General features: G+C 55.0%; 1 protein-coding gene across 1 annotated transcript in view; it reads right to left on the bottom strand.

Moving 5' to 3' along the window:
• TPP1 (tripeptidyl peptidase 1) overlaps nucleotides 1-4153 on the bottom strand; it is a 102870-nt gene extending 98717 nt beyond the window's left edge. Inside the window, exon 1 of the mRNA XM_069203639.1 lies at nucleotides 3857-4153. Coding sequence (XP_069059740.1) covers nucleotides 3857-3864 — 8 coding nt within the window. The 5' untranslated portion in view covers nucleotides 3865-4153. The remainder of the gene's footprint in view (nucleotides 1-3856) is intronic.
• Between the last annotated feature and the right edge of the window lie 10698 nt (nucleotides 4154-14851).

The raw sequence follows: 14851 nt of genomic DNA, 5'->3' as shown, positions 1-14851 counted from the left end.
TGAGCCCAATATCCTGTATATTTCCATTAAAAAAATAAAAATAAAAAAAAACAGGAAACACGATATTTTCTTTCTATATTAATATGTAAAAATCAGTAAAAACGGAAAATGAAATGCCTTAATCATAATATTTTGTAATATATTTCACAATGCACCGAGATTAGGGTACCAGAAAACTAGATCCAGAGGGCAAGCCTTTTCCTATATCGCTCCTAAAGCGTGGAGTGACCTGTCATTACACATCAGAGCCTCTTCCTCGTTTCTTGAATTCTGCAAAAACCTTGCTTTTTATTTAGTGCAACTCAGGGACGGCTCCTCCATTAGGGCCGAGGAGCGTCGCTCCCCCACCAGAAGCGGCAGCTGGAAAACCTTTCAAATAATAGGATAATAAACTTTGTTTATTATCCTTTTCTTTTAAAGGGGTGGGGCCACGGGGGTGACGAGCAGCAAGGGGGCGGTGCTCAGCACTCCCCCTCACTGTGCAGGTATGTTTGGCCGGCTGTCTCAGGCTGGCCAAACACACATGCGCAGTAGGCTTTCTCAGAGAGCCTGCACAGGCTCCCAGTCTGCCTGGGAGCGCCATGGCTGGGCACTCCCATCCTATCTGGGCGCTGCTTTGAGCAGTGTCAGGATATGCCACGAGGCAGCCTGGGCATGGAGCGACGAGGGACAGAGGAGCGGTGTGCGGCAGAGGAGGTAAGTGTTTTTCTTTCTTTTTTTTAATTTAATTTTTATTTACACCCCCGCGTGTGTGCCTCCCCGCCCCTTCTACTTGCGAGCTGCGACTGGCTACTAGGTCCTGGGTGTGTTAGTCACACCCACCCAGCGGCAGGAGACCTGCCTGGCTATAGTGCCACTACAAGCCTGCGTGATATAACATGCTCTTGGCTACGGCTGTCGAGTAGGTAGAAACAACCAGGAACTGGAACAAAAATGACTGGTTGTTCTGAATAATACCGGAAAGTGTCTCTTGCATCAAGTCCTCGTTAGAATCAGAACTGGGGAAAAAAACGGAAAGGTAAAAAATTGGTTTAAGTGGAAATCTCACAGAGCAGAAGGAGCAGAGATGTTGGATTACTCTTGGTGATGCAGTCATGTGACTGGTGCATCCAGTGGCCACGCCCGACTCTCACTTCCTGTGGGCTCCTTGCTGAACTAACTGTCAGAGGAAACGATTTTTGCACAATCATCAGTAAGTGAAGAAGGCTAAGAAAAAGCTCGAATTAAACTACTAAATAATACTGTGTCTCAATATTTAATATGCTCCAGTAAAACGTCCATGGTCTACTGACACTTGCAGCCATGTGCCTTGCAGGAAACATAAGGCCACCCACTGGCCAACTATCAATCAACTTCCAGGCCAAAGGGAAAGCCCAGAGAGAGAAGTAACCGGAGAGCTGCAGGGGCTGGGGCTGGGGCTGGGGCTGTGCTTCCTGGTCGCAAGGCAGGGACCTCTCAGGGGAATGAGCGAGAATCTCACCTCCCTAGACCCAGGTCCCAAGATGCACCGCCCTCCATCACCCTCCTGCAGCCCGGACACGAGTCCATGGCAACCAGATCAGTGACCACACGTGGGAATACATGTCATGCATCACTTCACACTGGATGTTAAAAAACATCCCTTTACAATCGCACCCGAGAGGGGTCCTGGACCCGTGCAATCAAAGAGCAGACTTCATGCAGAAGCTTCCAGGGCCTTCCCTAACCTCGGATGCCCTGGTCTTCATCCTCCATCATCTCGGAGTCAGCAGGAGGATGGAGCGGGCTCTAGGCCCTGCCGGTCTGTCCTCGACTCCTGCGCGAGGGCTGGCAGTGGAGCGGGTCAACCTCAATGAGAGCGAAGTGGCTGAACTTTCCATACCCCAGAGTCATGTTTACACCTCCTGTAGATAACTGCACGAAGAGGAGGAAACATACTCTAATGCAGGTTAACATTGTTGGCTGTTACAGTTTGATGCAGGAGAAAAAAAAGATAAGACAACATTCCAGGATCTACCACAAGGATGGAAGTAAATGTGTCAGCATTGATGGCAGACCCCTGATATCTCACTCCATCAGCCCAGGACAGGCAGCCCTCCAGGCGCACTCATGCACACCACACCAAGCCTGGATGGCTAGGTGAAGCTAAGGCACCACCAGCCCTCATCCCACCACCACCTGCACCATCAACAGAACACTTATATCTACTCAACATGACAACCAGCCCTCCTGCCACAGTACCATAACGTGGATTCAAAGGCATGTAGTGGCAAAGAAAAGCCACCCCAATACCCCTTGACTCTCCTCACATATTATCTTCCAATCAAGCAACAGTTGAACTTACTCAGGCCACATTCACACCCCCACACATTCAGGTCTACAAACACCCAGACCTCTCCACCCTGACACTTCCAGGGCTCCACACCCCCATACCTCCAGGCTTCCACACCACCATACCCCCACACCGCCAGGCTTCCATGCCCCCACACCTCCATACTTCCAGGCCTCCACAAAGCCAGACCTCTCAATCCTCACACTTCCACACCTCCAGGGCTCCACACCCTGATACCTCCAGCCCCCAGGCCTCCACACCCCCACACCTCCATGCCCCACACCTCCATACTTCCAGTCCAGGCCTCCACACCTCCATACTTCCAGGCCTCCACACCCCCATGCCTATTCACCCTCACACTTCCACACCTCCCAGGCTCCACACCCACACACCTCCAGGCCTCCACACCCTCACACATCCAGGCCTCCTACACCGATACTCCCACACCTCGAGGCTTCCACACCCTCACACCCCCACACTCCCAAACCTTCAGGCCTCCACACCCCTACATGTACAACACATCTGCAATAACACGAAGTGGATAAATGCAGGCGCAGAACCTCACTCTGCTCACAACCACAGCTCACGTACGTAAACACACATTGGTCAATAAGAAACACGTCTTTATGTGCTAAACAGCACAGCAGGAACATCTCACCACCTACCTCTGGTTTGTGTTACGTGTAACCCCGAAGCTCCTATAGGAACGACCATAAACAGGAGTCAGAATGAAGATAAACTGCCTGGGGAGATGTCACGCATCTGGCGTGGAAAACCCTGACATTTGCATATTGCATCCTTAAGATCAAGTGGCTCGAAGACGTACATGATGCTAGGAGCCGCTCCTGGCATGTCAGCTTACAGACTAGGCGTTCTGAGGTTCTCACTTTTATTTTGAAAGACTGATTTCAAGCGGCCAGTGCTGGATCCAATGTGTTTTGCTCTGGTAAAATCCAGGGCTGAGGTGTTAGTTATCACATATTCTTTCTTTCAGAAAAACAATGCTTTGGCCGCAACAAAATCTGCATGTGCCTGTAAATACTGGACCTTTCAACCCTGTTAGATTCCAGCAGGCTTGACCTGCATTTTACTGAAGAGCGCAACCTCACACCCTGCAATTACCAGGAGCAACGAACACTGCAGCACCTATAATTCCGTGCCCTGGGCACCAGGGTGTTTACGCAGGGACCGGGCAGAGACGCCCCCTAATAAAGCGCTGTTGTCTGGAAGGGTCAGGCACTGGAGGAGGCTGTGCGGGGCGAGACCTCCCCCAGGAGCCTGTTCTCCAAGTCTAGCTTATGCGATTTAAAGATTCTTAGAGGTCCTAAATGACTACAACTCCCAGAATGCACTGCGATGACCTCCGAGACAATAAGAGCAAACTTTATGCAACTCTTCTCAGTTTGACTGAGAAATACCGTTTTCAACTGAGCAAGCAGTGCTTCGAAGGGTGCTGGAAAAATAAAGTTTCAAAAAGCTAAAACCACCGCTGTTTGCTAAATATGTCAACAGTCTGAACACTGGCGAGACGCAAGCGCTGCTTACCCCTCCATCCCTGCGGGGGCTCCGGGTGTCCCCAGCGCTGCTCCCTCTGTGTCCAGTGACTCCTGCTGCTGCCCTGTGTCCTCTGCTTCGAGGCGCTGAACCTGTCTCTGCAGCTGTCCTGTGCCCCCGAGGCGCTGCACCTGCAGTTGCCCTGTGTCCTCTGCTTTGAGGCACTGCCCCTGTAGCTGGCCCGTGCCCTCTGCTTCGAGGCGCTGTAGCTGTCCTGTGCCCTCTGTCTCGAGGCGCCGCTGCCCCTGGTACGTTGCTTCCTCCTCTCAGCTGCTGTCAGCTGACTCTGGTGCAGTCAGGTGACTCCTGCCCTGTGCGGGGGCGGAGACTGTTACTGCCCTAGCTGGGGGGGGGGGGGAGACTGCCACTACGCTCAGCGGGGCAGGAGGATGAATACTGCCCGGCTCAGTAACTCTGGTGCAGCCAGGCGACTCCTGCCCTGTGCTGAAGGAGGGAGGGGCGGCCCCTGGCACCGCCCTCTGCGGGGGCAGGACAGGGATACTGCCCGGCTCAGTAACTCTGGTGCAGCCAGGCCACTCCTGCCCTGTGCTGAAGGAGGGAGGGGCGGCTCCCGGCACCGCCCTCTGCGGGGGCAGGGCAGGGATACTGCCCGGCTCAGTAACTCTGGTGCAGCCAGGCCACTCCTGCCCTGTGCTGAAGGAGGGAGGGGCGGCTCCTGGCACCGCCCTCTGCGGGGGCATGAGAGGGATACTGCCCGGCTCAGTAACTCTGGTGCAGCCAGGCCACTCCTGCCCTGTGCTGAAGGAGGGAGGGGCGGCTCCTGGCACCGCCCTCTGCGGGGGCATGAGAGGGATACTGCCCGGCTCAGTAACTCTGGTGCAGCCAGGCCACTCCTGCCCTGTGCTGAAGGAGGGAGGGGCGGCTCCTGGCACTGCCCTCTGCGGGGGCATGAGAGGGATACTGCCCGGCTCAGTAACTCTGGTGCAGCCAGGCCACTCCTGCCCTGTGCTGAAGGAGGGAGGGGCGGCTCCTGGCACCGCCCTCTGCGGGGCCAGGGCAGGGATACTGCCCGGCTCAGTAACTCTGGTGCAGCCAGGCCACTCCTGCCCTGTGCTGAAGGATGGAGGGGCGGCTCCTGGCACTGCCCTCTGCGGGGGCATGAGAGGGATACTGCCCGGCTCAGTAACTCTGGTGCAGCCAGGCCACTCCTGCCCTGTGCTGAAGGAGGGAGGGGCGGCTCCTGGCACCGCCCTCTGCGGGGGCATGAGAGGGATACTGCCCGGCTCAGTAACTCTGGTGCAGCCAGGCCACTCCTGCCCTGTGCTGAAGGAGGGAGGGGCGGCTCCTGGCACCGCCCTCTGCGGGGGCATGAGAGGGATACTGCCCGGCTCAGTAACTCTGGTGCAGCCAGGCCACTCCTGCCCTGTGCTGAAGGAGGGAGGGGCGGCTCCTGGCACCGCCCTCTGCGGGGCCAGGGCAGGGATACTGCCCGGCTCAGTAACTCTGGTGCAGCCAGGCCACTCCTGCCCTGTGCTGAAGGATGGAGGGGCGGCTCCTGGCACTGCCCTCTGCGGGGGCATGAGAGGGATACTGCCCGGCTCAGTAACTCTGGTGCAGCCAGGCCACTCCTGCCCTGTGCTGAAGGATGGAGGGGCGGCTCCTGGCACCGCCCTCTGCGGGGGCATGAGAGGGATACTGCCTGGCTCAGTAACTCTGGTGCAGCCAGGCCACTCCTGCCCTGTGCTGAAGGAGGGAGGGGCGGCCCCTGGCACCGCCCTCTGCGTGGGCATGAGAGGGATACTGCCCGGCTCAGTAACTCTGGTGCTGCCAGGCCACTCCTGCCCTGTGCTGAAGGAGGGAGGGGCGGCTCCTGGCACCGCCCTCTGCGGGGGCATGAGAGGGATACTGCCCGGCTCAGTAACTCTGGTGCAGCCAGGCCACTCCTGCCCTGTGCTGAAGGAGGGAGGGGCGGCCACTGGCACCGCCCTCTGCGGGGGCATGAGAGGGATACTGCCCGGCTCAGTAACTCTGGTGCTGCCAGGCCACTCCTGCCCTGTGCTGAAGGAGGGGGGGGCGGCCCCCGGCACCGCCCTCTGCGGGGGCAGGACAGGGATACTGCCCGGCTCAGTAACTCTGGTGCAGCCAGGCCACTCCTGCCCTGTGCTGAAGGAGGGAGGGGCGGCTCCCGGCACCGCCCTCTGCGGGGGCAGGACAGGGATACTGCCCGGCTCAGTAACTCTGGTGCAGCCAGGCCACTCCTGCCCTGTGCTGAAGGAGGGAGGGGCGGCCCCTGGCACCGCCCTCTGCGGGGGCAGGACAGGGATACTGCCCGGCTCAGTAACTCTGGTGCAGCCAGGCCACTCCTGCCCTGTGCTGAAGGAGGGAGGGGTGGCTCCTGGCACCGCCCTCTGCGGGGGCAGGACAGGGATACTGCCCGGCTCAGTAACTCTGGTGCAGCCAGGCCACTCCTGCCCTGTGCTGAAGGAGGGAGGGGCGGCTCCTGGCACCGCCCTCTGCGGGGGCAGGACAGGGATACTGCCCGGCTCAGTAACTCTGGTGCAGCCAGGCCACTCCTGCCCTGTGCTGAAGGAGGGAGGGGCGGCCCCTGGCACCGCCCTCTGCGGGGGCATGAGAGGGATACTGCCCGGCTCAGTAACTCTGGTGCTGCCAGGCCACTCCTGCCCTGTGCTGAAGGAGGGAGGGGCGGCCCCTGGCACCGCCCTCTGCGGGGGCAGGACAGGGATACTGCCCGGCTCAGTAACTCTGGTGCAGCCAGGCGACTCCTGCCCTGTGCTGAAGGAGGGAGGGGCGGCTCCTGGCACCGCCCTCTGCGGGGCCAGGGCAGGGATACTGCCCGGCTCAGTAACTCTGGTGCAGCCAGGCGACTCCTGCCCTGTGCTGAAGGAGGGAGGGGCGGCCCCTGGCACCGCCCTCTGCGGGGGCAGGACAGGGATACTGCCCGGCTCAGTAACTCTGGTGCAGCCAGATGACTCCTCCCCTTCAGCTGACTTGGGAGGCGGTCGGGTGACTCCTGTGCTGGAAGGGGGGGGGAGAGGGAGGCGAGCAAAAGGGGGCAGGCAGCAGGAGTACAGGCGAGCAGCCCGCACAGCAGCACAGTGTGAGAGGAGGCCTCTTCTTGCCTGATGTTGATGTGTCCTCTAAAAGTTGGTAGTGCCCAGGCCCCTGCTAACCAGGTTCCCTGGGCCAGAGCTCTTTCCAAAACTCTGCTGTGATGCTTGGCACAATTGGAGACTCTTAAATATAACTATAAGTCCCTAGTAAATGGGTAACCCAGTACCCAGGGCATGGGATAGTAAGATATGCCCCTGAGGGCAGCAGCACTGATTGTGCTACCCCCAAGGGCCCTGCACCCAGGACCGCCAGTGCAGGCTGAGTGTACTGGGGCAAACCTTAAAAGGCAAACCGAACATGGCGCACTCCCTGTGTGCCCTGTCCATCCTACACTACATATGATATGGGTAAGTCACCCCTCTCGTAGGCTTTACAGCCTTAAGGCAGGGTCCTCCATATTATATGTGAGGGCATAGCTTCATGAGCAATATGCCCCCACTATATCCTTGTCAATCCTGGGACATAGTGAGTGAACAGAGCAGCCATTTTAATACATCTGCTGGACACTGGTCAACACAAGTTTCCCAGCTACATAATGGCTACTCTGAACCCTGGGCTGTTTGGTATCAAACAACTCAGAATAATAAATCTAAACTGATACAACAATCAGATTTAACCCTAAATGTAGTGTCCCATTGGACAATACCAGTTTCCCCCTAAAACGCCCACTAAATTCAGTATTTATTGGGCTCTCCTAGACCAAGAAACTAGATCAATCTGATAGAAAAGACAGCACCAAAGAACCCAACAGGATGAGAACAGAGGACCTGCTGCACCAGAAGAGGCTCCAAGACCCCTGCTTGCTGCCCCAAGTCCCGACAATCGCTGCTGTGGAGGAGCTGACCACTGGACCAGCCTCAAAAGACCCCGAGGACCTCCAGGCTTTGAATATAGCCCGAGATCTCCCTCCTGAGTGGAGTCACCACTCAAGAATCCAAAGGAACCTGAAAGGAACCTGCAAACCGGTGAGGGACACTTCACCGATCGGACGATATCTCCTCAACCGAAAGTCGCAGCCGGACCCGACGACACACCGACAGCCTGGACGAGACCTGCAAGTGTGCCAACTTTGGTGGCCTGGCCCCCTTCAGTGGCCGAGTTGTGCCAGTACCCCAGGTACTGGTCAGTGCACGTCGGACAACCCCACAAACAGCTCACCCAGAACTGCAGCTGGACTAGGAGGAAGCCCCAGTTGAGAGGCTTCAGTGACACCCTGGATCTCCAGTCAGAGCGCCCACGACGTCCTGTAAGGCCCATGGAAGAAAACCTACCTCCAGCTCCAAAGGGCCCCTTTGCGCACAGCATACACGACCTTCAACTCGCCCTGCAGCAGGCCACTCGGAGCCCTGCATCATGGGATCTGCTGTGTGCCCTGGGTCCCCAACCCCACACGATCTCAACAGCCCAAGAGGACCCCAAGGCACCATCTTTAAATCTGCAAACCAGCTCCCTTTCAAAGTGGCCCTGTGCCAAGAGACTTTCGAAGGATGCTCTCGCCAGAACCGGGAGCCGCCTGAGGCTCTACAACTGGCACAAGGTGCCCACTGACTGCTACTACCATCCTGCAAACGAAGAGACTGGTAACTCAACTGTACGATTCTTTATGCATTTTTAAAGGTGACTGTGCATTGATTCCAATGATGCATAATTACGCACAGAAAGACTAACTTAATAAAAATGTTGAAAAGTCATATCTCAAAAAGTACTTAATGTATCTTAAAGATCTTGGATGGCCATTACAACCCTGGCGGACGGTGTTAAAGCGGCGGTAAGACCGGCAACAGGCCGGCGGTAAAAAAATTGGAATTACGACCGTGGCGGAAACCGCCAACAAAGACAGCCACTTTAACACTCCGACCGCCACGGCGGTACAGACAAACAGCTTGGCGGTCACCGCCAACAGACAGGCGGAAGACAAAGTACCGCCCACAGTATCACAACCTACCAATCCGCCACCTTTTCCGGGGTGGATTCACCGCGGACAAAAACACGGCGGAAACAGGACTTCGAAGGGAAAACGCTCACCTCTACACACCCCACGAGGAATCCAGACGCCATGGAACCAGAGCTGCACATCCTGCCAGCCCTTATCTTCTTGCTCCTCTACCAGGAGCACAAACGCCGGCGGCGAAGACAACGATAAGTACTAGACCTACGACATAGGGGAGGGGGAAGGCAAAAAACAGGGACACACACACGCAACACGCAACACCCACACCCCCACCCTCGCCCACTACAACACACACACCAATACAGCATGATACATTACAGTTACATCCCCCAAACCCTGGAAGAATGCAAAGACAAAAGGAAATGAGTGTAACCATTGTAATATATTAAAATCAAGTATGCAAAAATATATATATACACCATAAACAAAATATACACCAAGTTTAGTAGTCCAGGTAGTGGACTTCCAATGAAGTCCGTGGAACACTGGGCCCAAAAGGTATGGGCGAGGCCCACCCAAGATCCCCGACTATGACGGAGAGAACACTGCAGGGGCATCAGAGAGCAAGAAAACAGGCACCTCAGGGGGAGGGAAAGGGGGGGCATCTCAGCCGGTTGAGTGCACAATGCCAAATCCACGAGAGGGCCACATGCCCACTGTTCAATCCTGGGGAGTGCAAAGCCACAGTCTCTCAAGTCTCTACAGTGGGTGGGTTGCCCACTGCCACAGTCTCTCAAGTCTATACAGTGGGTGGGTTGCCCACTGTTCCATCCTGGGGAGTGCAAAGCCACAGTCTCTCAAGTCTATACAGTGGGTGGTTTGCCCACTGTTTCATCCTGGGGAGTGCAAAGCCATAGTCTCTCATGTCTATACAGTGGGTGGGTTGCCCACTGTTCCATCCTGAGGAGTGCAAAGCCACAGTCTCTCAAGTCTATAAAGTGGGTGGGTTGCCCACTGTTCAATCCTGGGGAGTGCAAAGCCACAGTCTCTCAAGTCCCTACAGTGGGTGGGTTGCCCACTGTTCAATCCTGGGGAGTGCAAAGCCACAGTCTCTCAAGTCTCTACAGTGGGTGGGTTGCCCACTGTTCCATCCTGAGGAGTGCAAAGCCACCGTCTCTCAAGTCTATAAAGTGGGTGGGTTGCCCACTGTTAAATCCTGGGGAGTGCAAAGCCACAGTCTCTCAAGTCTCTACAGTGGGTGGGTTGCCCACTGTTCCATCCTGGGGAGTGCAACGCCACAGTCTCTCAAGTCTATACAGTGGGTGGGTTGCCCACTGTACAATCCTGGGGAGTGCAAAGCCACAGTCTCTCAAGTTTATACAGTGGGTGGGTTGCCCACTGTTCCATCATGGGGAGTGCAAAGCCACAGTCGCTCATGTCTATACAGTGGGTGGGTTGCCCACTGTTCCATCCTGGGGAGTGCAAAGCCACAGTCTCTCATGTCTATACAGTGGGTGGGTTGCCCACTGTTCCATCCTGGGGAGTGCAAAGCCACAGTCTCTCAAGTCTATACAGTGGGTGGGTTGCCCACTGTACAATCCTGGGGAGTGCAAAGCCACAGTCTCTCATGTCTATACAGTGGGTGGGTTGCCCACTGTTCCATCCTGGAGAGTGCAAAGCCACAGTCTCTCATGTCTATACAGTGGGTGGGTTGCCCACTGTACAATCCTGGGGAGTGCAAAGCCACAGTCTCTCAAGTCTCTACAGTGGGTGGGTTGCCCACTGTTCCATCATGAGGAGTGCAACGCCACAGTCTCTCAAGTCTATACAGTGGGTGGGTTGCCCACTGTACAATCCTGGGGAGTGCAAAGCCACAGTCTCTCAAGTTTATACAGTGGGTGGGTTGCCCACTGTTCCATCATGGGGAGTGCAAAGCCACAGTCGCTCATGTCTCTACAGTGGGTGGGTTGCCCACTGTTCCATCCTGGGGAGTGCAAAGCCACAGTCTCTCATGTCTATACAGTGGGTGGGTTGCCCACTGTACAATCCTGGGGAGTGCAAAGCCACAGTCTCTCAAGTCTATACAGTGGGTGGGTTGCCCACTGTACAATCCTGGGGAGTGCAAAGCCACAGTCTCTCATGTCTATACAGTGGGTGGGTTGCCCACTGTTCCATCCTGGAGAGTGCAAAGCCACAGTCTCTCATGTCTATACAGTGGGTGGGTTGCCCACTGTACAATCCTGGGGAGTGCAAAGCCACAGTCTCTCATGTCTATACAGTGGGAGGGTTGCCCACTGTACAATCCTGGGGAGTGCAAAGCCACAGTCTCTCATGTCTATACAGTGGGTGGGTTGCCCACTGTTCCATCCTGGGGAGTGCAAAGCCACAGTCTCTCAAGTCTATAAAGTGGGTGGGTTGCCCACTGTACAATCCTGGGGAGTGCAAAGCCACAGTCTCTCAAGTCTATACAGTGGGTGGGATGCCCACTGTTCCATCCTGGGGAGTGCAAAGCCACAGTCTCTCATGTATTTACAGTGGGTGGATTGCCCACTGTTCCATCCTGGGGAGTTGAAAGCCACAGTCTCTCAAGTCTATACAGTGGGTGGGTTGCCCACTGTACAATCCTGGGGAGTGCAAAGCCACCGTCTCTCAAGTCTATACAGTGGGTGGGTTGCCCACTGTTCCATCCTGGGAAGTGCAAAGCCACAGTCTCTCATGCCTATACAGTGGGTAGGTTGCCCACTGTTCCATCCTGGGGAGTGCAAAGCCACAGTCTCTCAAGTGGATAACAGTCTCCACTGGTTCTGGAGGGAGCATGGTGCCTAGGGTGCTTCATCCTGCTAAGGACAGAGGTAGTGGATAACAGTCTCCACTGGTTCTGGAGGGGGCATGGTGCCCAGAGTGCTTCATCCTGCTAAGGACAGAGGTAGTGGATGTCTTTCTCCACTGGTTCTGGAGGGGGCTCTGTGCCCAGAGTGCGTCATCCTGCTAAGGACAGAGGTAGTGGATAACAGTCTCCTCTGGTTCTGGAGCGGGCATGGTGCCCAGAGTGCTTCATCCTGCTAAGGATAGAGGTAGTGGATGTCTTTCTCCACTGGTTCTGGAGGGGGTTCTGTGCCCAGAGTGCTTCATCCTGCTAAGGACAGAGGTAGTGGATGACAGTCTCCACTGGTTCTGGAGGGGGCATGGTGCCCAGAGTGCTTCATCCTGCTAAGGACAGAGGTAGTGGATGTCTTTCTCCACTGGTTCTGGAGGGGGCATGTAACCGGACGTCTCCCGACGCCGGTTTGCAGGAAAGCGAGGAAACTGACGAGGGATCCCCCGGGGGCACCCGAGGAGCTCTGGACGTCATGACGTCAAACGTCATGTACGCCAGAGGGAATTTAGAAAGGAGGGACGCCGCCGAAGCCCCGAGAGACGCAAAGGATCGGGACGCGCAGAGAGCAAGCAGAGAGCAAGACGAACGGCAAAACGCACACCACAACGAAACGAGTCCCCGCGAGGCAGACGAGCACCGTGAAGGAAGAGTGATACGCAGGGAGCCTCCCGCCCCTGAGTCAGTGAAGTCGGGAGACCGTCAGGAAGCCGGCCGCGTCCCTGGAGGGGCGTGGCCTACAGAGGTACGATCGTACCGCCAGTGGGACCGGGGCACCGGGTGGTTACTGGGACTACGGGGAACCAAGGGGAAAGGGCTGAGGTCCTATAAGGGAGGGGAGACGGTATAAAAAGGGAAACCAGTGTACCCTCTAACCGCACGAAAACCCCACCCTAAATAATTGTTACCACAACAAAAAGGGGAGTTCCACGAAGGCACCGGGGCAGGGAGAAGGACGTGATCAAAAGTATCCCGCACCTCCTGGCACTCCTACCTATCCCCCACCTCCCTACTAAACCCAAATAACCCTACCTACTTACTTAAACCCCACTTACCTGTTTTTCTTTTCTTCTTTATTCTGGGAACCTGGGCCGCTGTCACACGGGAGGAGCAGAACCCTCTTAAAGCCGGACCAGACCCCACCAGGACCCTTGTCTGAACCCTGGAAGAGAAAATAAATAAACAAGGGATTTATTATTTGCATTGAGAGACTATATCAAGTCTGACATTCTGAGAAGAAGATAAGTTTATCGTAGAACCGTAACAGAAATAAATTAGTTAACCCCTTGAATACGCGTCTGTCGTCTTAATCCAATATCCCTTCCACCCGGGATAAAGAACCCGTCACAGTGGTGTCAGAAGTGGGATATTGGACCAGGCGACAGACAGTCTAGGACCATGGAGGATAAACCCACAATATCAGATATGATGCAGCAGTTAGCCGAGGGACATAGGCATCTGCAAATAGTCTGGGAAGAGCAACAGAAGGAGGCTAAAGTGGAAAGGGAGGCCCTGCAAAACGCGCTCAAAAGCCAGGCCACTATCATGGCCAACAATCAATTGGTTCATGAAACTGCCATTAAAAATCTCACGGATACCATTGCCGCCACCCGGGTACACCCGAATGTGCCCAGTTCGGTCCTACAGCGGTACCAGGAAGGCGAAGACCCAGATGCTTTCTTTACCAATTTTGAGCGAGTTGCCACTTCCGCTACCTGGCCCCAGGAGCGATGGGGTCAATATATAGCCCCATTATTGACAGGAACCCTCCAAGCGGCTTATCAAGCGGTGAACCCAGGTGGAATAACTCCCTATCAGGACATTAAAAAGAGCATCCTGGAAAGGGTGGGTTTCGATTCAGAACACTACCGAGTCCGGTTTAGAAAAGCCAAGTGGGGACCCTCCGAGAATCCCCGAGCCCTATACTTCCGGATCAAGGATTTGGGTCTCAAGTGGTTAGGCCCCATCGGGACTAATAGGGAAGACATCATCGAGATCGTCCTCTTGGAACAGTATCTAGACGCCCTACCCCCCAACACACGTCACTGGATCAAACAACACCCAAACCCAGACACTAACACCACCATCGAGTTAGCATGTGCCTTTCACCGCTCCCTCGAATTTAAGGTCCCCCCCCTTCGGTCAACACCTAGTCCGATTCGACAGAATCCCAGTTCATCCTCATCGGCAGGACGAAGAACCAACGAGGAAAGTGGAAAAACACGAGGGTTTGAAAAGCCGTATGTTCAACAGCCACAGTGTTTTAGTTGTGGTGAATGGGGTCATATAGCCCGGGTTTGCCCCCTAAAAACCGAAAAACCAGAACCAATGGAAATAGGAATTACTAGGGGACGAGTCTTTTATACCGAGGGAAAAGAAACCCCATATAAGAAGAGACTGGTTATCAATGGAAGACCCACTCTGGCCCTTATTGATTCAGGGTGCAGTCAGTCCGTAATCCGAGCTGATCTACTTGTTAACCCTACCTTTACTGCCGGTCTTACTGGGTCCATCTGTTGTATTCATGGGGAAACCAAAGAATATCCTCTAACGTGGACTACCCTGTCATGGGGAGGAAAAGAAAATCCCATAAGGATGGGGGTAGTGGAACGACTAGTGGAAGAAGCTATTATAGGAACGGATTTTACAAAATTTTCGGAGCTTCTAGATAGTACCAGACATTCTGAAGAAATGAATACATGGTGGAAAAATGCTCCCTTCTCTAACATACATATACCGCCCCGCTAGATCGGTATAAACCCTCCCGAGGTGAAAAGAGAGCAACCAGAAAAGCCTACGCAAAAGAAAATTCAAGCCCAGAGAGGGTAATTACACCGGTTCTTACCCTTACTAACCTTCCCCCCTTCCGGAGCTGCCAAAGAGAAGATCCAAGTTTAGTTCATGCCTGGAAAAGTGCACGACCCCGGACCCTCCAAGATAAAGGTCCATCGTTCACAATAGTAAAAAATCTATTATACCGAGTCACTAGCAATGACCGAGCAGAAAAGAAGCAATTGATAGTCCCTGAACCCTACAGACAACAAGTTCTCCACCTAGCCCACAGTCAGCCAGGGGGTGGCCACTATGGGAGGGAAAAAACGGAGGAGTATCTGTTGAGGAGGTTCTA

This window comes from Pleurodeles waltl, chromosome 8 (assembly GCF_031143425.1).
Source record: "Pleurodeles waltl isolate 20211129_DDA chromosome 8, aPleWal1.hap1.20221129, whole genome shotgun sequence".
Lineage (NCBI taxonomy): Eukaryota > Metazoa > Chordata > Amphibia > Caudata > Salamandridae > Pleurodeles > Pleurodeles waltl.
The sequence above is the reverse complement of the archived record's forward strand: the minus strand, read 5'-3'. Positions and strand labels throughout refer to the sequence as shown.